This window comes from Embiotoca jacksoni, unplaced genomic scaffold, assembly GCF_022577435.1.
Source record: "Embiotoca jacksoni isolate LCO1_2020_lvr unplaced genomic scaffold, fEmbJac1.0.p SCAF_4, whole genome shotgun sequence".
NCBI lineage: Eukaryota > Metazoa > Chordata > Actinopteri > Embiotocidae > Embiotoca > Embiotoca jacksoni.
In genome coordinates, this window is record NW_027185392.1 from 24,122,020 (window position 1) to 24,147,527 (window position 25,508).

The 25,508-nt window shown below is 42.9% G+C and overlaps 1 protein-coding gene across 3 annotated transcripts; it reads left to right on the forward strand.

Moving 5' to 3' along the window:
- The first annotated feature begins 1,492 nt into the window (after window positions 1-1,492).
- Window positions 1,493-24,712, forward strand: pex6 (peroxisomal biogenesis factor 6). Of its 3 annotated transcripts, none has more exons than XM_069167663.1 (18): window positions 1,494-2,135; window positions 4,022-4,624; window positions 7,421-7,590; window positions 7,684-7,767; window positions 8,574-8,703; window positions 9,986-10,119; window positions 10,280-10,382; window positions 10,530-10,732; window positions 11,648-11,834; window positions 12,416-12,492; window positions 13,447-13,564; window positions 15,287-15,492; window positions 16,133-16,194; window positions 18,998-19,106; window positions 20,711-20,833; window positions 22,953-23,030; window positions 23,206-23,345; window positions 24,354-24,712. In XM_069167663.1, the coding sequence occupies exons 1-18, from the start codon at window positions 1,614-1,616 to the stop codon at window positions 24,488-24,490; spliced, it is 3,186 nt and encodes a 1,061-aa protein (XP_069023764.1). In that variant the 5' UTR covers window positions 1,494-1,613; the 3' UTR covers window positions 24,491-24,712. The 3 variants fall into 3 exon arrangements, with proteins under 3 accessions (XP_069023762.1, XP_069023764.1, XP_069023763.1); XM_069167662.1 differs by having other exon boundaries at window positions 1,495-2,135; window positions 10,277-10,382; XM_069167661.1 differs by having other exon boundaries at window positions 1,493-2,135; window positions 7,421-7,767; window positions 10,277-10,382.
- The last annotated feature ends 796 nt before the right edge of the window (window positions 24,713-25,508 follow it).

Genomic DNA, 25,508 nt, shown 5'->3' on the forward strand with positions numbered 1-25,508 from the left:
GTCCGTCCGTCAGAGCGGCTGTGCAAACAATAATACGAGCCGGCCAGGCTATAAAATAAGGGCCCACCTGAAACACCTAAAGTTGATGCTATATTTAGACTATTTTCAGTGCGTTACCTTGCCGTCGGAGTGACCGCGCCATTACATCCATGCTCTCTTCAAAGACACCAGAATCCTTTGACGATGACGCTAATTTATTTTACAGAACTAGTTGTGTTTTAACGCATCAGTTCAGATCTGAACAAACACCGAAGTTACACAAAACCAGACACTCCGAGCGAACTGCCTTCAGGACTCTCTCTCTGTGACATACCAACACTCACTATTTCAAGTATGGGTTCATGCAGCGCACTACGAGTGCCCGGATGATGTACGCAAAGGGGTCAAACTGAGTATGGAGCGATGGACACTTCAAACTCGAAGGTGAATGTGTGAGCAGTGGAGAAGGAGGGTCCTCCAAACTAAAGGTGTTTTTTTTAAAACTGCAGCATCAGAGGAAGCAGCAGCGGTTTCTAAAATGTTGATTGTGTGTATTAAACAGAGAATAAACAGATTCAACTATGGGTAAAATAATCAAAGCTGGTGATGCATTCAAATGTTACAGTCATTGCCAGTAAGTTGCAGAACGACAGATTTCAAACACGCACTTGTATATTGCAAGTAATTCAAATAAGTGTACTTGAATTGTTAAACACTCGTTCAATCGTAAATAACAGAAGATATACCAACACTACTCCGCTTTTATTCAACGATCTCTCTCTGGAGAATTTCTAACGTCACTATAAGTACCAAGGAAAGAAACTCAGAAAAGGATGAAAAAAACAAAACAACAAGACGAAATAACACATAATTTAGAAAAAAAAAAAAAAGTTTAAAATAAAAAGGATGCTAAATGGCATCCACAACTCAGTAGACAGTATAAAAGCAAAGCAACATGACACCGTTATTTAAAGTTTTCAACTGGTAGCAAATTCTTGATAATGTGTGCATTATTCTACAATATCTGAGGGAAGACTGGTCTGCTTCATTCTGTCAAACAAAGTAGTAAAAAAGACCAATAAAGATGCCTTTTGGTATAATAATGAATTTCAGAACACACATCTCGATGAATGACAGAATGTTTACTTGACAAATAACAGATGAATATGCTGAAGCAGCTAAATGTTGACAAAGTGATTCCTGTTCTAAGAGGTGGAACAATTCAGTACATGTTTCCACTTTAATGTAAATACAGTTAATAAATGGTGACATTTTACTCCTCAGTCGTTTTGCATGCAGGCAATACCAGATTACAGGTAAACAAGTATTTCTCTCAACTCCTGCTACAAAGGGAACATTAGTGTCTTTCTCACATTTCTGTGAATAATGATTGGTTGGAAAAAAAATCTCTGAAGAAATCAAAAAAATATTGAAATAAAAGCAAACTTTGATCGTCAACAAGCACTTATGTTGCAACAACGAAAATTAACCTCAACAAATATATCGAACTAAAAAGATAAACCAGAGAGGCTGGATTTGCCTGTCCTGTTGCAGTTCCTCTACTTCTCCACTAGGTGGCGGTAATGACAGGCTGAGGAACCAAAGCGCAGCAGGGGCGGCGAAGAAGATCAAAGATGTCGGTGCAGGTGGAGTTGAGCTGCCTGGAGAGTTTCCCGTCACACCTGAGTCCGCTGGACGTGTTACTCCTGAACTCTGACCTGGACGCAGTCTTCCAGAATGACACGGACCCGCCGACCGTCCTCTTCACCCCGCAGCGGCTGCAGGACGCCGACAGCACGGGCATTTTACTACGCGTTCACCCGACAGTCGAGGAGGAGGCGGCGGGCTTCGGGTTCGAGAACCGCCCCGGAGGAGGCTCCGGCCGCCGGGTCCGACTGTTCACCAGCCGGTTCTTCCAGCGGCACCACGGGCTCCAAGAGCTCGGATGCATCGGAACCGTCCGGGCTCTGGAGCCAGTCAGCCTGGCCAGAGTGGTGCTGGGAGCCCGCAGCAGGCAGAGCCTCCGCCTCGCCGGAGCGGAGCGCTTCACCGGCGGGCTGCTGGAGCTCTGCCGGCCGGGGCGGTGGCTGCTGGCCCGGCGGGGAGACCCGCTGCTGCTGCCCCGACACCCGCTGCTCGGAGAGGACCCGGGACAGGTGGGACCGGTTATTCTCGACTGAACACAGAAAATCACTTTAGAGAAGAGCAACTGATCAGCTGCTTGTTTGGTGATATTATGACGCTGGTTGTTAATAACAGGAAACCTTCTCAAGGATGATCTTTAATCATGTATTTATTCATAGAGAGTGAATAACAGGAGAAGGTGTTGTATTCTGCCTCTGCAGCAGATTTACAGCCAAGAGTTACTTTTATTATGAAGTATTTTATTTTAACTGGCCTCACTACGGAGTCCCCGAGGGGTCACGGCCAGGATCACTTTTGCTTCCCTCTTCACTGCTCTTCTTCCGCCATGTCTTCTGAGACGCTGTCAGCTGCCAACGACCCGCATCCCCCTGAATGTTACTCTGAACCGGGCAGCACGTATGGTGATGCGGTGCCGTTATTTAACCAGTGAAAGCAAACGTACGTTGTTAGATGAGGATGTTTCTGCAGAAGAAGAAGCAGCCTGTTTGTTTGGAGACGTTTCGTTAGGCCTCTTCAACTTTACACCCTCACAATACTTTCACAGCAGCTGATGTCCACCACTGTTAACCACAGCAGCTGATGTCCACCACTGTTAACCACAGCTGCTGATGTCCACCACTGTTAACCACAGCAGCTGATGTCCATCACTGTTAACCACAGCAGCTGATGTCCATCACTGTTAACCACAGCAGCTGATGTCCATCACTGTTAACCACAGCAGCTGATGTCCATCACTGTTAACCACAGCAGCTGATGTCCATCACTGTTAACCACAGCAGCTGATGTCCATCACTGTTAACCACAGCTGCTGATGTCCACCACTGTTAACCACAGCAGCTGATGTCCATCACTGTTAACCACAGCAGCTGATGTCCATCACTGTTAACCACAGCAGCTGATGTCCATCGCTGTTAACCACAGCTGCTGATGTCCACCGCTGTTAACCACAGCTGCTGATGTCCACCGCTGTTAACCACAGCTGCTGATGTCCACCGCTGTTAACCACAGCAGCTGATGTCCACCGCTGTTAACCACAGCAGCTGATGTCCACCGCTGTTAACCACAGCAGCTGATGTCCACCACTGTTAACCACAGCAGCTGATGTCCACCACTGTTAACCACAGCAGCTGATGTCCACCGCTGTTAACCACAGCTGCTGATGTCCACCACTGTTAACCACAGCAGCTGATGTCCACCACTGTTAACCACAGCAGCAGCCAAAGTCCAGACTACAACCACATTCAGCCACAGCTGAAGAATTGCCTGGTTGTAAAGCGTCACATCATCCCTCCTTCCTGTAGTTTAGATAAACTGGACCAACAGTGTTCAGTGGACCAGAGCAGCAGAGTGGAAGTGGACCTGTGGCTCAGAAGGATGGAAGAAGAAAGTCCTCAAATAAACACAGATTCACTGAATGCAGATTGATGTCTGAAAATGTCTTTTTGTTTGTCAAACTGAGCCTGCAGCAGTTTTTGCATTTCAGTTACTCAAATCAATTTTCACAACAGTTGACTCTTAATTCTCCACCGTTAAACTAATAGTTGCTGCTGTACTATGAAGGTATTTCTGTGTCTTTATTATACAATCAAAAATTGAGTTCAATTATAAAATATATAAACTGAGAATAAAGTTGTTGCATTGCAAACACATTTTCTTTCACAGTTTTGTTAGGTTTGATTTTGCTTATGAAACTAGATTTTTTTTTTTGTCTGCAAATTGAAAACCTTTGCGTTCAAGTCAAACGCCGACAAGGTGAGTTGGATGTAGTGGGCGGGACTTACGATGAGAGAGAGTTTCTATTGGTGGACACAGAAACACCTTCACACTGTACAGTTTCCTGCAGAACCCAAACGTTTGTCCCATTTCCTGCTCAGTGATTTTCTCCTGGTGCATTCAGGTGCAGCAGCAGCTGTCGGAGCTGCTGGTGTTGGAGTGCAGTCCTGTGACTCAGGGCAGGATCACGGCCGTCACCTCTCTGGTTCTGACGGACTGCTCGGACCCGGCGGACCCGCCCGGCTTCCCCGCGCCCGGCAGACCGCTCAGACTTTGCGTCTCCGACTTCGCTCACTACGCCGACGGCCTCGGCGGCGGACGGTCTCTGCTGGACAACAGGAGGCTGCTGAGCTCGGGGTTCTCGGGCGTCCTGCGGGCCCTGGAGTGCCGGGTGGACGTCCGGGTCGCGGACACGCGGAGGTGGCTCGGGGTCAGAGGTCAAGCGGTGGACGTGGACAGCTGCGTGTTTTTGAGCAAGCCGCTGCTCCTCAGACTCGGGCTGTTCAACCAGGAGTGGGTGAGGCTGTGGAGGCCGGGCGGATCCTCCAGACCGGCGGCGGGGGAGACGGATGTCGGGGAGCGGCTGGTGTCGGTGGTGGTGGTGGACCGGCCACCGGGTCCAGAACCGCTGATCCACGAGGACGTGGGTTTCATTTCAACGACTCTGTGGTTCAACATGACTGAAGGAGAAGTGATCCCTGTGAACAGCTGCTCGCTGAGGATGAAGGTGTGTTCACTCTGTGATTCACTGGACACACACACACACCTGTATGGACACACACACACACCTGTATGGACACACACACACACCTGTATGGACACACACACACATCTGTATGGACACACTCACACACCTGTATGGACACACACACACACCTGTACGGACACACACACACATACACACACACACACACCTGTATGGACACACACACACACACACACACACACCTGTATGGACACACACACACACCTGTACGGACACACACACACACCTGTACGGACACACACACACACCTGTATGGACACACACACATACCTGTATGGACACACTCACACACCTGTATGGACACACACACATACCTGTACGGACACACACACACACCTGTATGGACACACACACACATCTGTATGGACACACTCACACACCTGTACGGACACACACACACACCTGTACGGACACACACACACACCTGTACGGACACACACACACACCTGTACGGACACACTCACACATACACACACACACACACCTGTATGGACACACACACACGCACACACACACACCTGTATGGACAAACACACACACACACACACACACACCTGTATGGACACACACACACGCACACACACACACCTGTATGGACACACACAAACACACCTGTATGGACACACACACACACACACACACACACCTGTACGGACACACACACACACCTGTACGGACACACACACACACCTGTATGGACACACACACATACCTGTATGGACACACTCACACACCTGTATGGACACACTCACACACCTGTATGGACACACTCACACATACACACACTCACACACCTGTATGGACACACTCACACATACACACACACACACACCTGTATGGACACACACACACGCACACACACACACCTGTATGGACACACACAAACACACCTGTATGGACACACACACACACACACACACACACACACACACACCTGTATGGACACACACACACACACATCTGTATGGACACACACACACTTGTATGGACACACACACACCTGTTCGGACACACACACACACACACACACACACACACCTGTACGGACACACACACACTTGCATGGACACACACACACCTGTTCGGACACACACACACACACACACACCTGTACGGACACACACACACTTGTATGGACACACACACACCTGTTCGGACACACACAAACACACCTGTATGGACACACACACACACACACACACACACACACACACACACACACCTGTATGGACACACACACACACACATCTGTATGGACACACACACACTTGTATGGACACACACACACCTGTTCGGACACACACACACACACACACACACACACACACACACCTGTACGGACACACACACACTTGCATGGACACACACACACCTGTTCGGACACACACACACACACACACACACCTGTACGGACACACACACACTTGTATGGACACACACACACCTGTTCGGACACACACACACACACACACACACACACACACACACACACACACACACACACCTGTTCGGACACACACACACACACACACCTGTACGGACACACACACACTTGTATGGACACACACACACACACACACACACCTTTATGGACACACACACACACTTGTATGGACACACACACACACTTGTATGGACACACACACACACACACACACACACACACACACACACACACACACATACACACACCTGTATGGACACACACACACCTGTTCGGACACACACACACACACACACACACACCTGTACGGACACACACACACACCTGTACGGACACACACACACCTGTACGGACACACACACACACCTGTATGGACACACACACATACCTGTATGGACACACTCACACACCTGTATGGACACACTCACACATACACACACTCACACACCTGTATGGACACACTCACACATACACACACACACACACACCTGTATGGACACACACACACGCACACACACACACACCTGTATGGACACACACAAACACACCTGTATGGACACACACACACGCACACACACACACACACACATCTGTATGGACACACACACACTTGTATGGACACACACACACCTGTTCGGACACACACACACACACACACACACACCTGTACGGACACACACACACTTGCATGGACACACACACACCTGTTCGGACACACACACACACACACACACACACACACCTGTACGGACACACACACACACACACACACACACACACCTGTACGGACACCTTTATGGACACACACACACACTTGTATGGACACACACACACCTGTTCGGACACACACACACACACACACACACACACACACACACACCTGTACGGACACACACACACACATACACACACCTGTATGGACACACACACACCTGTTCGGACACACACACACACACACACACACACACACACACACACACACACACACACCTGTACAGTCCCACATTCCCTCCAGAAACTCGTTGTCATAACAGAAACCTGAATAGAGACTCTTTTACTAGATGTTATTAATTTGAACATTGATACTGAAGCAGTCAGCAGACTGAACGGATGAACTCGTCCATCTGTCCTGATGTTCACCAGGAAAACGTCTCAGACGGAGAAACAAAATGAGACACGAAACGACCACAAAGAGAAATAAGTCGACAGAAAATGATGAGAAGAGATTAAAATCAGCTACAAACATTATTTTATGTAACAACAATTACAAACCCGTTTCCAAAATGTATTTTTCTGTGGTTGTTTTGTCTCAGCGGTGGACTCCGTCTCCCCCGGAGCCCGGCGGCCGTCGCTCCGACACTTTCTGTCGCTCGGCGTCTCCACCGTTCGCCACGAAGCTTCACATCCAGCCGGTCGTCTCCCCGCTCTACAAAAACCTCGGTTGCTACGACAACCTGCTCGCCGAACACTTCGGCATTCCCAGGTCAGCCGGTGCTCTCCGAGTCACAGCTTCACATATTCAAATGTTCCAGTTGAAATGTTTTAACTTCAACCGGTTCCTTCTTTCTCACCACAGACTGGTTGCTCAGGGAGATGTCCTCACACTTCCTGCTGGGAACCATCCAGATCTGCTGGAGAACAACTCAGAGGGCATCCGAAGGTAACACACACACACACACACACACACACACACACACACACACACACACACACACACACACACACACACACACGCACACACACACACGTACGTTAGTCATAGAGTAATTATCTGAGAAGTTCACTAACATTGTGTATTTTATCCGTCGGAGCCTCACGGAGCTCCAGAACCAGTTGAGGGAGGAGCTGCTGAACTGGGACACGTTCCTTCATCACATACTGAGCTTCATTTTGTCCTCCTGCTCCTAAACTCTCCCCAGAGAAGCAGACGAGGTCAATCCGCCGCGGAAAATAGTCCCCAACTAACTACTTCCTGTTTATTTCTCTGTGGGATTAAAACAAATACTACAGTGGCCGTTTCAGGAAATTAATAAACCTTTAAAAAAAAAAATACTTTATATCTGTGACGTGTTTTTAGAGATTTACATCTTCAGTAGGAACCAATGGGCTTCAATCTACTCTTTGATACAAACACGTTGTGTTTGATTTCTACATAAAACACAATAATTAAGATTATTATCTGTTATCTGTAATTATAGAAAATTAAGATTAACCCTTATCTGTTATCTGTAATTATAGATAATTAAGATTATTAACCGTTATCTATAATTATAGATAATTAAGATTATTAACCGTTATCTGTAATTATAGATAACTAAGATTATTATCTGTTATCTGTAATTACAGATAATTAAGTAATTTCTTTCCACAGCTTTAAAAAGTCACACTTGTGCTAAATTCACTATAAATGATTAAAGTTCTCATGTTGCTCAGTGATGAGTCCGTGTGACCTTTGACCTTTCTCAGATGTCCAGTGCTGTACTTCAGAGTGCAGAAGGTGTGTCAGTCAGCAGAGGGAGAAGAAGGAGGAGGAGGAGAAGAAGGAGGAGCAGGAGCAGCTCATCTGGCCGACCGACAACACACTTCACTCTACATGGTGAACTTTGACCTCTGCCCTCAACTACCAGTTTTTTATTTTGTAATTGGGTCATCCTGCCATCATCCTTTTCGTGGTCATTTTTAATCTCTACGTGGTCGTTTTTAATCTCTTCGTGGTAGTTTCTAATCTCTTTGTGGTCGTTTTTAATCTCTTCGTGGTCGTTTTTAATCTCTTCGTGGTCGTTTCTAATCTCTTTGTGGTCGTTTTTAATCTCTTGGTGGTCGTTTCTAATTTCTTTGTGGTAGTTTTTCATCTCCTGGTGGTCGTTTTTAATCTCTTCGTGGTCGTTTTTAATCTCTACGTGGTCGTTTTTAATCTCTTCGTGGTCGTTTCTAATCTCTTTGTGGTCGTTTTTAATCTCTTGGTGGTCGTTTCTAATTTCTTTGTGGTAGTTTTTAATCTCTTGGTGGTCGTTTCTAATCTCTTGGTGGTCGTTTCTAATTTCTTTGTGGTAGTTTTTCATCTCTTCGTGGTCGTTTCTAATCTCTACGTGGTCGTTTTTAATCTCTACGTGGTCGTTTTTAATCTCTTCGTGGTCGTTTTTAATCTCTACGTGGTCGTTTTTAATCTCTTCGTGGTCGTTTTTAATCTCTACGTGGTCGTTTCTAATCTCTTTGTGGTCGTTTTTAATCTCTTCGTGGTCGTTTTTAATCTCTACGTGGTCGTTTTTAATCTCTTCGTGGTCGTTTTTAATCTCTACGTTGTCGTTTTTAATCTCTTCGTGGTCGTTTCTAATCTCTACGTGGTCGTTTCTAATCTCTTTGTGGTCGTTTTTAATCTCTTGGTGGTCGTTTCTAATCTCTTGGTGGTCGTTTCTAATCTCTTTGTGGTAGTTTTTAATCTCTTGGTGGTCGTTTTTAATCTCTTGGTGGTCGTTTCTAATCTCTTTGTGGTAGTTTTTAATCTCTTCGTGGTCGTTTCTAATCTTTTTGTGGTCGTTATTAATCTCTGTGGTCGTTATTAATTTCTTTGTGGTAGTTTTTAATCTCTTGGTGGTCGTTTCTAATCTCTTGGTGGTAGTTTCTAATTTCTTTGTGGTAGTTTTTAATCTCTTGGTGGTCATTTTGTATTTCTTTGTGGGTTTGACCAGGTATCTGGGACTGTTGATGCTGCTTAGAGAGAAATTAGGAGTGGTTTTTTTTCATTGAATTTTTCTATGCCCACTAATGCAAACATGTCAGAATTATTGACCCATGAAAATGACAAAGTATACAATCCTGAAATAAGACTGTGATCTTATTGTGATTATTCGGTCCCTGTTGTTTATTGGTCTCCTCAGGGAGCCTCCACCAACAGCCCCGTCCCCTGCTGCTCTGTGGAGGGAGCGTCTCTGTGGAGTAGTTTGTCTCCTCCGGGCCTCAACAAGACCATCGAGCTCATAATCAGCAGCATCCTGCCTCACCTGCAGCACAGGTAACTCCCCCGTCCTCACAGATCTACAACAGGAAGCAGTGAAAAACAATAAATCTACAATAAGATCTGACCATCCTGCTATCATAAACCTGTAACACAGAGGTGTGATGACACGTGGTCATGTGATTGCTGATGTCAGTGTTGTGTCTGGTTGTAGCAGCTCTCTGTCTGGATGCACTGTCCTCCTCCACGGTGCTGCAGGAAGCGGAAAGACGACCGCGGTCAGAGCGGCGAGTCGTAGAATGAACCTCCACCTGCTGAAGGTACGACGGCTGTTAAACGTATATCAAATCATCAGGTGGATGAAATTACATCTGCATAAATATACTGCAGAGTTCTCATGACATGTTCTCCACCCGTGTGTTTTAGGGTTTGGCTTGTCTTGTGGCAGTAACAGTTCCTGTGTGCAGGTGGAGTGTGTGAACTTGTGCGCCGACACTCCCGCAGCCTCCGAGGTGAAGCTGACGTCGGTGTTTCAGCGGGCCGACGCCCTGCAGCCGTGCATCCTGCTGCTCAGGAACCTGCAGCTCCTGCTCCGACCTCGAGGGGCCGCCGAGGACGACGGCCGGCTGCAGGCGACACTCTGCCAGCTGCTCAGCAGCGCCACCACCGGGTCAGTAACCGCCCCTAACCCTCATCCAATAACACTGATCTGGCTTTTCATGGAGACCGACACACATTCCGAATCGCACACTATTTCTTTTTACTTTTAGTACAGACCACAGCTACCCTTAAAAAGTATCTACTGTTGCATGTACTATGTTTACAATTGGGACATACTTCATCATAAAAATGTGTCTTGAACTTTGACCTACTTTGTCATCCATAGCGCAACATTTCATGTAAAAAGAGAAAGGATGTAATTTGGAATGAGTACGCTTCCTTTTAATTCCTCTTCTTCTTGTTCTCACCTGTCAATCAAACAGACACGCCCCCAAAAACAGGTCTTCTTGAATCTTCTTTTCTAATGAATGAGGGATTATTTTCAGATGGACCTCCAGAAAACTAATAAGAAGGAGTGACTTTAGCTAACAACACCGAGATAACTGATGGACACATTTTATTCACTTTGGATTTGATGAGAGAAGTTGAATGGGAGTCTATGGAGCCGGAGGCTTTTTGGAGCCGGCCTCTAGTGGCACTCGCTGGTATTGCAGCTGAAGGCACTTTTGCATCAGCCTCATTTTTCTGAAAAAAAGGTTGGCCTGTTGTGTAAAATGTAAATATAACAGAATGTGATGATTTTCCAATCTTGTAAACCCATATTTCATTTTAAATAGACTAAAGACAGCATTGTATTGTTTTAGGAAAAATATGTTCATTTTGAATTAGACTGAGCTGCAGTGTTTATAATGAAACCAGCACTTGTACCTGAAGGCATTACAGTCGGGAGGAAATGTAACGTGTGTGTGTGTGTGTGTGTGTGTGTGTGTGTGTGTGTGTGTGTGTGTGTGTGTGTGTGTGTGTGTGTGTGTGTGTGTGTGTGTGTGTGTGTGTGTGTGTGTGTGTGTGTGTGTGTGTGTCTCAGTGTGGTGGTGGTGGCCACGGTCTGCACACCTCGGGATCTGTCTGCGGGTGTCGTGGGGGCGTACGTCCATCAGGTGGCGATAGAGAGCCCCACAGAGGAGCAGCGGGGCTCGATGCTGGTCAGCCTGAGTCGAGACCTTCAGCTGGGGAGAGACGTCAGCCTGGAGAGACTCTCCAAACTCACCGCGGTACGTCGTGATTCTGGTGACCGACCGACAGTCTGATCCTTCATCTGGGACACAAAACTAAACTGTTGGTCCTGATCAGAAAGTTTTTTACACCAAGAAGGCGGAAGGTTCTGTGGTTTAATGAAGAATTGATCCCCACTTAGGTGAAATCTGCTGAAACACGCATAAAACTCAAAAAGGAAAACTGTAAAGCTGTACAATAATAAATCTTCGATATGTTGAGACCAAACTCTAGAAGCAAATCTAGAAACAACAATTTCCTTCATCGACAGTTTGCCATATTAATAATTTATTCACACACGTCCTATCGAACCAGTTTTTATTTACTCGCACCTGTTGCTGTCATTTCTGACAACATTAGGAATTTAAAACAACAGATTAAGTAAACAAGTGCAACATGATAATGACACAAATTGTAGATCTTCAACGATTGGCCCAAAATAAAGTCGGAAGTATTAAACACAGAAAACAACAAAAATCTCCTCAGCAAACACAACAAAACTACAAAACATCTTTTCTTTTGGATGAAAGTTATCAGCAGTGAGTTCCTTCATTCTTGCCCTCCTCCGTGTCCTCTGCAGGGCTTCGTGTTGGGGGATCTGAGTGCTCTGCTGGCTGAGGCCGGTCGAGCTGCCTGCAGGAGGCTGATCCACACCTGGTAGGACTGAAGACCAACAACAGCACTTTTTTAATAGAGACGCAGCCATATTGGCATTCATTTCTTGTCCGATATGAAACCTTTTTTTTTTGTTATATAAACTTTAATGCAGAAAAGATGCTTGCAGTAATTTAGAATTTGGTGGGGTTTTTTTTATTTAGTTTTTATAATTATTAGCTTTCCAGAGATGCAATTTTAGAAAAATGTATTCTTAAACTGTAAAATATCCTGCCTCCATTTCTATCTTTGTCACATTTTGGTCAATATATTGCTATTGCTTTTTTTTTTCTTACTTCCTCATCATCATCGGCCCCAAATAATAATAATTAAAAAAAAGTTAATCTGTGCATGAACATGAGTTACACCCATTTAAAAAAAATTCACACTGAAACAGTAAATACTGTCAGTCTTTGTTCAGACTGTTACAGGTGTTCACGCAGCTCTTTAATCATTTTTGAGGCTGTTTGTGATCTTATTTAAATTTTTCTTTTAATCAAAACAAAGAATTCCATATACTTGTTAAAGATTCTCACATGAATATTTGATGCTTTCCTTCTTTCTAATGTTTATAAACTGAATATTTGGGGTTTCAGACCATTGCTCAGATAAAATCTGAATCCAACATGTTGGGCTTTGAGAGATTCTGGTGGGCATTTTATAGTTTGCTGCCAAAAGCTAACATCTGTTGGATCCTTAAAATATACATTACTGTAAGTGGAGTCCCACAAAGCAACGTATTGGGTCCTCTCTACTTTTAATGTATGTTACAAAACGAGGTTTTAAGAAAATAGCTAGTTAGCTGGAACTTTTAAGGTGATGACGACTGAAGGAAATCACTGCTGTCAATCAAAGATTATTTCAGCACGTAACAGACAGTAATTGTTAGATTCAGTCCAAATTTAAAACATATGCAATGTTTTAGTTCCCCTCTTTTGAGTTCCTTCCTGTGTGCAGTGGTGGCCGGCAGCAGGAGGATCTGCGCTGCAGCGGAGTGACTGTCCTGAACCAGGACTTCACCTTGGCCCTGGAGACGCTGCAGGACGCCCAGTCCAAAGCCGTCGGAGCCCCGAAGGTGAGAGTTCACCGCTCAGCACGACGGGCCTCCAGGATATCTGTTGTTTATCTGTTGAAGTGGAAAATTTAGCAGCTAAAGACAGCAAACCAGAGATGATCTTACCTGTCAAATGTTTTCTTTATTGGTTGGATGAAGCATAACTGACAAAAAAAAAATGTTTATGTTCTCATTACGAGGCACGTTTTCATCATAAAGAGATAACATTTGGTAGCTTATACAACAAGTAAACTCTATTCCCTCGTTATAAAACCTGTTATAATGATAAATATATGTTTACAGAATGGTATTAAGTGCTTCTGTGACAAACATGGGTTTGGTTTCTCAGTGTACGGCATCAACGTGTGTCGCCATGCTGATGACAGCCACATCTGTAATAACATATTTGGTTTTGGAAATCAAAATCTACCTTCTGGAAATGAGCTGTAATAATAAGCAGCAGTCTTTGTGTGTAAGCATGTTGCATTGTGCAGAATATGAACAGAAAAGCAGCTGCTGTGCTCCTGTCCATTCTTTTTTCTCATTAACGGAGTGAAATGTGAGCACAGTCATCCTTTAAATACTCCGTTCTGTGTCTGAGTGTTGATGAAGTTCAGTTTCTTTATGATCTGGAACACAATAATATATATCAAGTGGGGTTTTTTTTTCATTAAAATGAGAAAACGATCTCATTAAAAGCTTTCTTGTTGTACGGAGATCCTGAGCAGATGTTTTCTGTCATGTTCACAGGGTTTAAAACGACACCTGAAAGAGGCTGCTGTTTCTTTCCTTGTATCGTGTTGAGCCTCTCTATAACTTAAACTCTGCTCTCCGTAATTTAAACTCTGCTTAAATTCTGTTTAAACTCTGCTTAAACTCTGCTCTCTTTAACTTAAACTCTGCTCTCCGTAACTTAAACTCTGCTCTCCGTAACTTAAACTTTACTCTGCCATCCGTGACTTAAACTCTGCTCTCCGTGACTTAAACTCTGCTCTCTTTAACTTAAACTCTGCTCTCCGTAACTTAAATTCTTCTCTCCATAACTTAAACTCTGCTCTCTTTAACTTAAACTCTGCTCTCCGTGACTTAAATTCTTCTCTCCATAACTTAAACTCTGCTCTCTTTAACTTAAACTCTGCTCTCCGTAACTTAAAGTCTGCTCTCCGTGACTTAAACTTTACTATGCCGTCCGTAACTTAAACTCTGCTCTCCGTAACTTGAACTCTGCTCTTCGTATCTTAAACTCTTCTCTCTTTAACTTAAACTCTGCTCTCTTTAACTTAAACTCTGGTCTCTGTAACTTGAACTCTGCTCTCCGTAATTTAAACTCTGCTTAAATTCTGTTTAAACTCTGCTTAAACTCTGCTCTCTTTAACTTAAACTCTGCTCTCCGTAACTTAAACTCTGCTCTCTTTAACTTAAACTTTACTCTGCCGTCCGTAACTTAAACTCTTCTCTCTGTAACTTGAACTCTTCTCTCTGTAACTTGAACTCTGCTCTCTTTAACTTAAACTCTGCTCTCCGTAACTTAAAGTCTGCTCTCCGTGACTTAAACTTTACTATGCCGTCCGTAACTTAAACTCTGCTCTCTTTAACTTAAACTCTGCTCTCTTTAACTTAAACTCTTCTCTCTTTAACTTAAACTCTGCTCTCCTTAACTTAAACTCTGGTCTCTGTAACTTGAACTCTGCTCTTCGTAACTTAAACTCTTCTCTCCGTAACTTGAACTCTGTGTCTGAGCAGATCCCTCATGTGCGCTGGGAGGACGTTGGAGGTCTGCAGCACGTGAAGAAGGAGATCCTGGACACAATTCAGCTTCCTCTGCAGCGACCTGAGCTCCTGTCTCTGGGTCTGAACCGGACCGGGGTCCTACTGTATGGACCACCAGGAACAGGAAAGACTCTGCTAGCCAAAGCTGTGGCCACTGAGTGCTCCATGACCTTCCTCAGGTACTCGACTCTAGAAAACCTTCCCAAATAACAACGTATTTGTGGTCCTACACTACAGCTGAGTTATTAACACATATTACAGGGCCGTATGCACTGAGTGTGAGTCCCTGGTTTGAGCCACCCGGAGTCATTCATGACATTTATTTTCTGTCAGACATTAAGCCCATATTTGTGTCCCACAAACATGGTTCAGATATTACCAGATTCTACACAATTATAAAAGATATTTCTGCTGACAATATTTTCTGCTGCGATACATGTAAAAACAAAAAAAAGTATTATTTGGAAATCTTTTTTTCCTTGATATAAAGGCCAATCTAAAAAAATCTCAAAGTATTATCAGAGTGATCTAGTGAAAGATCTAGTGAAAGATCTAGATAGCTTCGACTGTCTTGAAAAAAAACAAGATGTAGTATGAATGGTTAGCCCTTATAATGACCAAGATATGAGTTTATAAGTGAAGGTAGTGAAATCACCCTGAACATAGCCTGGAGTTCAAAGGGTTAAATAGATGTTTGTGGCTGCCAGCAGGGGGCAGTGCAGTGCACAGCCCAGGTCAGTTTAGTGATGACTCCACTGTTTTGTTGAGATGTGAGGAGCTGAATGCTTCCTGTGACTTCTCATGGACGTCTTCTCTCAGTGTTAAAGGTCCAGAGCTCATCAACATGTACGTGGGTCAGAGCGAGGAAAACATCAGAGCAGGTCGGTGTCCTCCTGTCTTCTATTTACTGTTTTGTTTTTTGCTTTCCCCATGTTGTCCTGTCAATTATTCTTTCTTTAGTATTGAAACAAAACAAACAGACAGCTGGAGCAGTTTCCTCTGGAAGAGTCGACCAAACGATATTTCCCTTTTTTTTAAAAGGGTAACCAGCTAATTCTTCCACGGCTGTAAGCAGCAGTCTCATTTCAAACCTGCCTTTGCAATTTTGCCACATGGCACAACTGCATGTTTGGTTTCATATGAAACTACACAGCTTTGTCTTTCTAACCAAATAATCCACAAATTTGAGCAAAACAGCTGCTTAAAACTCAGTGACACATGTTTCACAGCCTCACAGACTAAATTCTAGATTTCAATTTTGCTTTTTCCATCAAAAACAAATGTTCTCAGTCAAAAATATATGAAATCAGTGCTTCACTTTCCTCTTTCATATTCCAGTGATGGTTAAAGCGGTATACCGGTGCCCTCGAGGCAGAAAATGTGGATGCAAAGTGGCTGTTAGATGAGGAATCGCATCACATCCCTCCACGCAGATCAAAGTTTAATCTGTAATTATAAAACAGTGACCTTCACCTTCCTGGTTCGATCTGCGTCGTCTGTCTAACCTCTGACTCACACCGACACACACTAACCTTACCTGATCAGGTGAGTGTTTGTGTGAGTTAAAGGTTCAGACAGGATCCATCTGTGCTGTCGTGCACTTAATTGGCAAATATTTAGATCATATTTCAGATCACTTTTGAGGGAATTTCTCACTTTTTCCAACCAAACAATGAATTAATTTGTGAAGAAAATAATCAGCAGATTGACACGTAATGTAAATAATTATTAGTCGCTATTTGATACGGACATTTTTTAAAGAGCTTCACCTAAACCAACCACAACAGTAAAATATTGCTTTTACATTAATGCACATTAGTTATTTTCAAAAGACGTTTTAAACATCCTTCAATTCAAAGAACTGTTTCAAAAAGAGAAAAACAGATTTTGTTTTGAACTTCCCACCTGATGACAGGTCACAGCAAGACGAGTGGTCACATGACGCTGCAGCTCGTATCATTTATCAGTGCGTTGCAGAAGTCTGTGCTGCTTGTTTACTAGCAGAGCAGAACCGAGATCTGCTCGTATCCTGAAGCTTTAACAGCCACAACATCTGTCAGCTTCTTCTAAAGTGTTTTAAAATGGAGACGCTGCCTGTTGCTGCTATGATTTAAAACGGGTGAAACATTTTTGGTGCTTTGTTTCTTTTGCATCAAATTTGTCTGCAGTTGAGATTCTTTAGCACAGGATCAGCAGCATCGGTACGCTGACTGATTGAGAAACAGCAGGTTTTCTGGGAGGTTTTTAAATCCCATTGTAGCCTGGTGATTTGAAAAGGAAGACTTATTGTATTCAAAAGTTCTCCCAGGTGTCCCTCATCCACAGAGCTCAAGGTTTCTCAGGTGGGCCTGACAGTGGTGGAGTTGTTACTGAATACATGTTTGGAAATGGACTTCAGTGGCTGAGACTTTATTAAAAAGAAAAAAATGCACGCAGTCAGACCATCACATAGATTTAAAAAGAAATCAACATTAGCATTACTCAAAAATATATAAGTCTTAAACCGTTTCAATGACAGATTCAGCTCATTATTATTAATTATTATTATTATTATTATTAAACTATTATTCAACATGGCAGCTGAGTTACTGAAGTTTTCCTGCAATGTGGGAATATTCATTGAAATGTAGTTGTTTGGATCATTTAAATCAACCTTTGGGTTGTTTCCCACCTGCTTGATCGTCTGACTGCTCCTATTCCTTCATCTTGGTGTCGCCATGTCCTTCCATCTTCCATCCTTCTGTGAATTCCATCTATTTCTTTATTTCTGTAGTTCTGTATTTCTGTGTTTCTTTGTTTCTGTATTTCTATATTTCTGTTTCTGTATTTTTATATTTCTGTGTTTCTATATTTCTATGTTTCTGTGTTTCTATATTTCTATGTTTCTATATTTCTGTGTCTCTATATTTCTATGTTTCTGTGTTTCTATATTTCTATGTTTCTATATTTCTGTGTCTCTATATTTCTATGTTTCTGTGTTTCTATATTTCTGTGTCTATATTTCTATGTTTCTGTGTTTCTATATTTCTATATTGCTATGTTTCTGTTTCTATATTTCTATGTTTCTATATTTCTGTGTCTCTATATTTCTATGTTTCTGTGTTTCTATATTTCTATGTTTCTGTGTCTCTATGTTTCTATGTTTCTATATTTCTATGTTTCTGTGTCTCTATGTTTCTATGTTTCTATATTTCTATGTTTCTGTGTCTCTATGTTTCTATGTTTCTATATTTCTATATTTCTGTGTTTCTATGTTTCTATGTTTCTATGTTTCTATGTTTCTATGTTTCTGTGTTTCTGTGTCTCTATGTTTCTATGTTTCTATATTTCTATATTTCTGTGTTTCTATGTTTCTATGTTTCTATGTTTCTATGTTTCTATGTTTCTGTGTTTCTGTGTCTCTATGTTTCTATGTTTCTATATTTCTATATTTCTGTGTTTCTATGTTTCTATATTTCTATGTTTCTATGTTTCTATGTTTCTATGTTTCTATGTTTCTGTGTTTCTGTGTCTCTATGTTTCTATGTTTCTATATTTCTATATTTCTGTGTTTCTATATTTCTATGTTTCTGTGTCTCTATGTTTCTATGTTTCTATATTTCTATATTTCTGTGTTTCTATGTTTCTATGTTTCTATGTTTCTGTGTTTCTGTATGTGTGGACTGATGTGTACGTGGTCTCCAGTGTTCTGCAGAGCACGCTCAGCAGCTCCCTGCGTCGTCTTCTTTGATGAGCTGGACTCTCTGGCTCCCAGCAGGGGGGGCAGTGGAGACTCTGGAGGGGTGATGGACAGGTGGGTGTTGACCAGCACTGAGGGAGTTTATATTTATTACCTCTTACTTGATGCACTTTTCAGCTTTTCAGCTGCTCTCTGATGCTCTGTTATTGTCTTCTAATTCTCTGTCTTAGTCAGTTTTATGTATGTTTTTAGCAGAAAATTGTACTTGTGTATTTAGCAATTTTCAGAGAATTATCTTTGTACCCTGGTCCTGAGAAACGTCATCTCGTTCCACCGTATGTCAAATAATATGGATACAAAAACATTAACCTTGAACCTTGAAGTTAAACATATCCAACCTGCCAAATGCAGCAAGGACGGCTAACGATGAAAATGGTGCGAATGCGTCAATGAATAGGTTTATAATCACAGCTGCATCGTTAGGGTGAGTGTTTCTGACTATATTTGCATTTGGTTATGCCATCAAATTATCATGTTACTTAGATATATACTTCATGCGTCTTGTGACTATTTTAGCCTTATTCTTTAACTGCAACTCTGGCGGTGTCGAACAGACATGCGAGCAAAGAAAAATCTATGAATATATAGACTAATATAAAAACCTTATTCATAGCTGTAGATATTCTTACTTTCATATCTTATAAGTACAACAAGTACAAGGCCTTAGTGCTTCAATCAGTCTCTGTTGTAGGACGAGATCAGTTTACAAAAACACAATGAAATGGAATCTCCATATCTCATCAATAATTTTCAGTAAAATCCATGAGACTTTTTTGGTCCCTGAACGTTCTTCCTCTCCTAATAGACCCGTTCACTGTCCACGTATCTACAAATGATGATGTCGTTTTCCAAGGAAATGCATTTATCAGTAGACGGTGATTTAATAGGCGTCGATCCATCATCTTGAACATTAACTGCTCTAGAACAGGCGAGGTGAGCAGCATAAGTTACCATGGTGATAAATGTCTCATAAATAAATAATATTAGTTTTCTGGAGGTCCATCTGAAAATAATCCCTCATTCATTAGAAAAGAAGATTCAAGAAGACCTGTTTTTGGGGGCGTGTCTGTTTGATTGACAGGCCTGTGGTGCAGTCAGGTTACAGCTATCGGTGGGCGGGACGTAGTATCGTCAGGTTTCCAATCAGATCGGTCAGATCCACCTCTGGCTCCTCCCCCAGCTCGTCCAAATATGGTCACTTCCTGCTCCGAACCGCTCCGAACTATCAAAGATGGTGACGGACAGAATCTGAACTGGAGGATTCATAACGTTCACAAACCAACGATGACATCACTGATGGTCGATGACATCACTGATGGTTGCCGCTTGGTCATAACCCTGACAACATTGTTAAACGTGACATTACCTCACTATCCCCTAATCGGGCTTCGTAGTACAGACTCCAGTTCAGGAAGAGATTGTTGATTAAACAAACTGTCTGGATGTTTTGCTGCTTTTAATTTTGTGTACTTTTATAAACTCTTCATAACTTCTACCTCCATCATATTTCCTGTTACTGCACATTATCACTTCTATTATCTCTAGTGCTGTATTTTATAACTGCTTCAGTCTTTTACTGTGAAGCACTGTGACGTCTGCTCCACACGCGTGTTACCGTGTTCCTCTGTAACACGGTTTGATTGAATGTGTCCGTACAGAGTCGTGTCTCAGCTGCTGGCCGAGCTCGACGCGCTGCACTGCAGCACCTCTGCAGGAGTTTTTGTGATCGGAGCAACAAACCGTCCAGACCTGCTGGACCAATCACTGCTGAGGCCGGGGAGGTCAGAGGTCACACACACACACACACACACACACACACACACACACACACACACACACACACACACACACACAAAGTTTGTTTTTCCATCTCTTTATATAACATGACACTGACTTACTTTAAGTTCCTGGAATGTTACCCTGATTCTACTAAACCTAAACCTAATGTAAGTCTACAACTTTAAAACATTTGTTTCACATTATGGGAACTACAGACTGGATATAAAACTAGACTATAAAACTACAGACTTGATATAAAACTACAGACTGGATATAAAACTAGACTATAAAACTACAGACTTGATATAAAACTACAGACTGGATATAAAACTAGACTATAAAACTACAGACTTGATATAAAACTACAGACTGGATATAAAACTACAGACTATAAAACTACAGACTTGATATAAAACTACAGACTGGATATAAAACTACAGATTGGATATAAAACAGACTAGATATAAAACTACAGACTATAAAACTACAGACTGGATATAAAACTACAGACTATAAAACTACAGACTTGATATAAAACTACAGACTATAAAACTACAGACTTGATATAAAACTACAGACTGGATATAAAACACAGACTGGATATAAAACTACAGACTATAAAACTACAGACTTGATATAAAACTACAGACTGGATATAAAACTACAGACTGGATATAAAACTACAGACTATAAAACTACAGACTTGATATAAAACTACAGACTGGATATAAAACTACAGACTATAAAACTACAGACTGGATATAAAACTACAGACTATAAAACTTCCGGCTCGAATCTGAACTGGAGGATCCATAACGTTCACAAACCAACGATGACCTCACTGATGGTTGATGACATCACTGATGGATGATGACCTCACTGATGGTTCATGACATCACTGATGGTTCATGACATCACTGATGGTTGATGATTGATTAGACGGCGAGTGACCTGTCAGTTCTTGAAGTTGATGTGAAGCAAAATGTCTTTGAAATGGTTTAAATTGTGATGTCTGGACGTCTGCGTCAGAGAGTTGCTGGTATGAAACCAAAAGTGGTCCAAGAAAAGAATCGGTGAGGCAGCGACAGAGTTGGGGGATCATGTGGGGGTCGTGTGGGGGTCGTGTTGGGGTCGTGTGGGGGTCGTGTTGGGGTCGTGTGGGGGTCGTGTGGGGGTCGTGTTGGGTCGTGTTGGGGTCGTGTGGGGGTCGTGTTGGGGTCGTGTGGGGGTCGTGTTGGGGTCGTGTGGGGGTCGTGTTGGGGTCGTGTGGGGGTCGTGTGGGGGTCGTGTTGGGTCGTGTTGGGGTCGTGTGGGGGTCGTGTTGGGTCGTGTTGGGGTCGTGTGGGGGTCGTGTTGGGGTCGTGTGGGGGTCGTGTGGGGTCGTGTGGGGGTCATGTGGGGGTCGTGTTGGGTCGTGTGGGGGTCGTGTGGGGGTCGTGTGGGGGTCAGTGCTTCACAGTTTACGGGGAATATGCTGGAACATGAATGCAGACTCCTGTCATCCTGTCATGAGCTGCAGAACACAACATTTTCAGACTGCAAATAAAAGCCCTTTCTGAAGAGTTGGACAGTGTAAAATGTAAATGAGACATGTTGCTGGCATCAAATTCTAAATAAGCATATCTTTTTTTATAAAACAATAAAATGTCTCAGTTTCGTCTTTGGTTGATATTTCGCTTTCAACTGCGTCCAAAAGTTAGTTTTCATTTTTTTTCCTGAGTAAAATATCTTTGTGTCATCAGCCAATATAATGAGATGTAGTAGTTTTGTCACCTTAGAAATATAATTTATACACAGTACAAAGTGTCTCAGAGGCAGGACGAGCCTGAAGGAACTCAACAGGTGACCTTCATAAGGTTTCATTCATTTTCAAAACCACCTCTACAACACTACATTGAGTATACACACATTAATAAACAGGAACAAAGCTTCAGCAGTGTTCAGTTTGGGCTTCATGACCATGTGAAAGAAAAATACCTTCTTTTTCCAATACATTTTTTTGTTTCAAAATATAAATCAAATAACTTGCAGTTTTTATTTAGTTATTTTTGATGCCTGTTTGTAAAAGGAAAAGTGAAATGATCCACAGAAACGCTGACCTGCGTCTGAATCTGTCCTCAGGTTTGATAAGTTGGTCTACGTTGGAATCAACGAGGATCAAGCCTCCCAGCTGCAGGTTCTCCAGGCCGTTCTCAAAAAGTAAGAGACCCCCACTAGACTTTGGAGTAGTCCCCCCCCCCCCCCCCCCCCCCCACACACACACACACACCCCACCCGACCCCCACTAGACTTTGGAGTAGTCCCCCCCCCCCCTCCCAAAGTATTGATGTAGGAAGTATAAAAGTGTGGTGCTGCTTTCCTGTTCACCTCAAAGGTTCCAGTTGGACCCGGCTGTGAACCTGCAGGAGGTGGTGGATCGCTGCCCCGCTCGCATGACCGGCGCCGATCTGTACGCTCTCTGTTCAGACGCCATGACGGCCGCCATCAAGAGGAAGATCTCTCTCATCGACGACGGTGAGAAAATACACAACCCGCCGCATCAGCAGGAAAACCTTCGTCACACAAACTGGGCGGAGCCTCCACCGGCCTGAAACATGACCACACGTGGAATCGTTTTATTCAGTCTAAACAGCTATTCATCATTTTTAATCAGTTGTTTTAAAAAAACAATGATTCAAATTCAAATTTCATTGTAAAAAGGTGTTAAAGAAGCTGGATGAAGTTCGTCTGGCCGCTCCGACCGTCGCTCAGCTCCAGTGTTCTTCTCTGTGAATGCAGTGTGAAGGGTCGACCAATCAGAGAGCAGTGTCGGTCCCGCCCCTCCTTCACTGTGATTGGACGGCTGGTGACAGTGACGAGTGCAGCGTTAACATTTTTCAACTCTCGGCGACCGGAAAAAAAATATCTCCAAACATTGAACGCAGACTCGACGCTCAGCAGCTCGTCACGCTGCCGTCGTTCAGTCAAACTATTTCAGAAACACGCTGCACTCTGGGAGAAAAGGCTTCGGTCGCCGCAGCGCGTCGGCCGCGGCAACACACCCAGACACTCATCCAGTGAAAACCTTATTTACTCAGTGATCGCTGGCTTTCACTCCGTTTACTGCTTTTCATAAAACTGAACATTTCACAGATGTTGTAAATATATGTTGTTGTTTTTTTCCTGGGTCTAATATCAGAAGTCTTCATTGACATTAGTCGATCAACAGACAATTATCAGCAACAGTTTTCACAATCAATTCATAATCGTAGTCATTGAAAGAAATGAAAAACAAAACGAACAATTGCCGTTAAACTATTTGGCGTTGTGGTGTTTGCACGTGTTGACATCATATCCTGGTAACATCCTGATAACAGCAATATGATGCAAGAAGTCCTCGTCTCAACAAGTACAAAGTAAATAATACTATGCCCCTCCCCCTTTATATCGCTGATCCTTTCAAACAGCTGTTTATAGTCAGTATAATAATAGTAAAGATATTTTGTTCAGCAGCTGTGACTCGTCTGCCCCCCCCCCCTCCAGGTCTGGATTCGGAGGTTTCTCCTGTCCGTCTCTCCGTCGACGATTTCTCTGCAGCTCTAGAGAACTTCCAGCCGTCTGTTTCCGACCAGGAGCTGTCGAGATATAAAAACCTTCAACAGAGACTCGCTGCAACGTAGAAACACAGAAGCTACTGAAAGATGTTCGCCCTCCAACACTCGATCAAAAAGACCCAACGATCACGACACATCAGTGTCTCATGAAATAATGGAATTGTAGTTCTCAGCACCTTTGAGAAATTCTTACTGACAAGCAATGAAATGTTAATGATATAAAGAGAAGTTATTTTATCAAATATTAAGTGTAAATAATAAAATGAATGCTCTGCCGGGCTGTGAGGAGTTTGTTTGTTTGTTTGTTTGTTTATTTAAATCTTAGATTTAGCTTTTGTATAGCAGCAGCTACTCTTCCTCGGCTCTTCATATTTTACAGTGAATACACTTTATAAAACACACAAACATAACACACACAAAAACTAAACAACTGATGCAATTTTAAATGACTCAAACACCAGAAAATGCAATTTGTGGAGTTTTATGGGTTTTTTTCTGTTAAATTGCAAAACAAAATACTTTTTTTTTTATAACTACAGCCTAATAAAGAAGGAGTTGTATGTAATCAGTTCGGATGATAAACATCCCGGACATCATACAAATAGCTGTAAATGTCTTAGTTCTGATCTTTATTTTCTAAACTTCAAGGTAATGAAACATCCTGAGTGAGTTCACATCCCGTCTGTAGCAGAGGACAAAGAATCGGCCTTCTTCTGTAAAAACAAGTGCTTTAAATAGTTTTTACATCATATTATTTAACACCGTTTATGTAAACACAAAATAAATCTCTTCCAACTGTGAGCGTGTATAAACTGGTGTTGTCGGATCAGACACCTTAATTCTCATGAGAAGATGTTTTTGGCCATAAACCAAATCACGTTCCGTTTCCTGTTTCCCCAGTGCTCGCCATGTGGTCTGTTTGATGGTTGAAATGGGAGGAGAGGCTGAATGGCCTTGCTAACTGTAAATAATGACGTATTAGAGTTGATGCATCAGGTTTTGTTTGGACAGACTTACTCTGCGCTGAAAGACCTTCAGCTCAGCTTCTGTTAAATATTTCTGAGGTGGAGAAGTTTTACAAAAT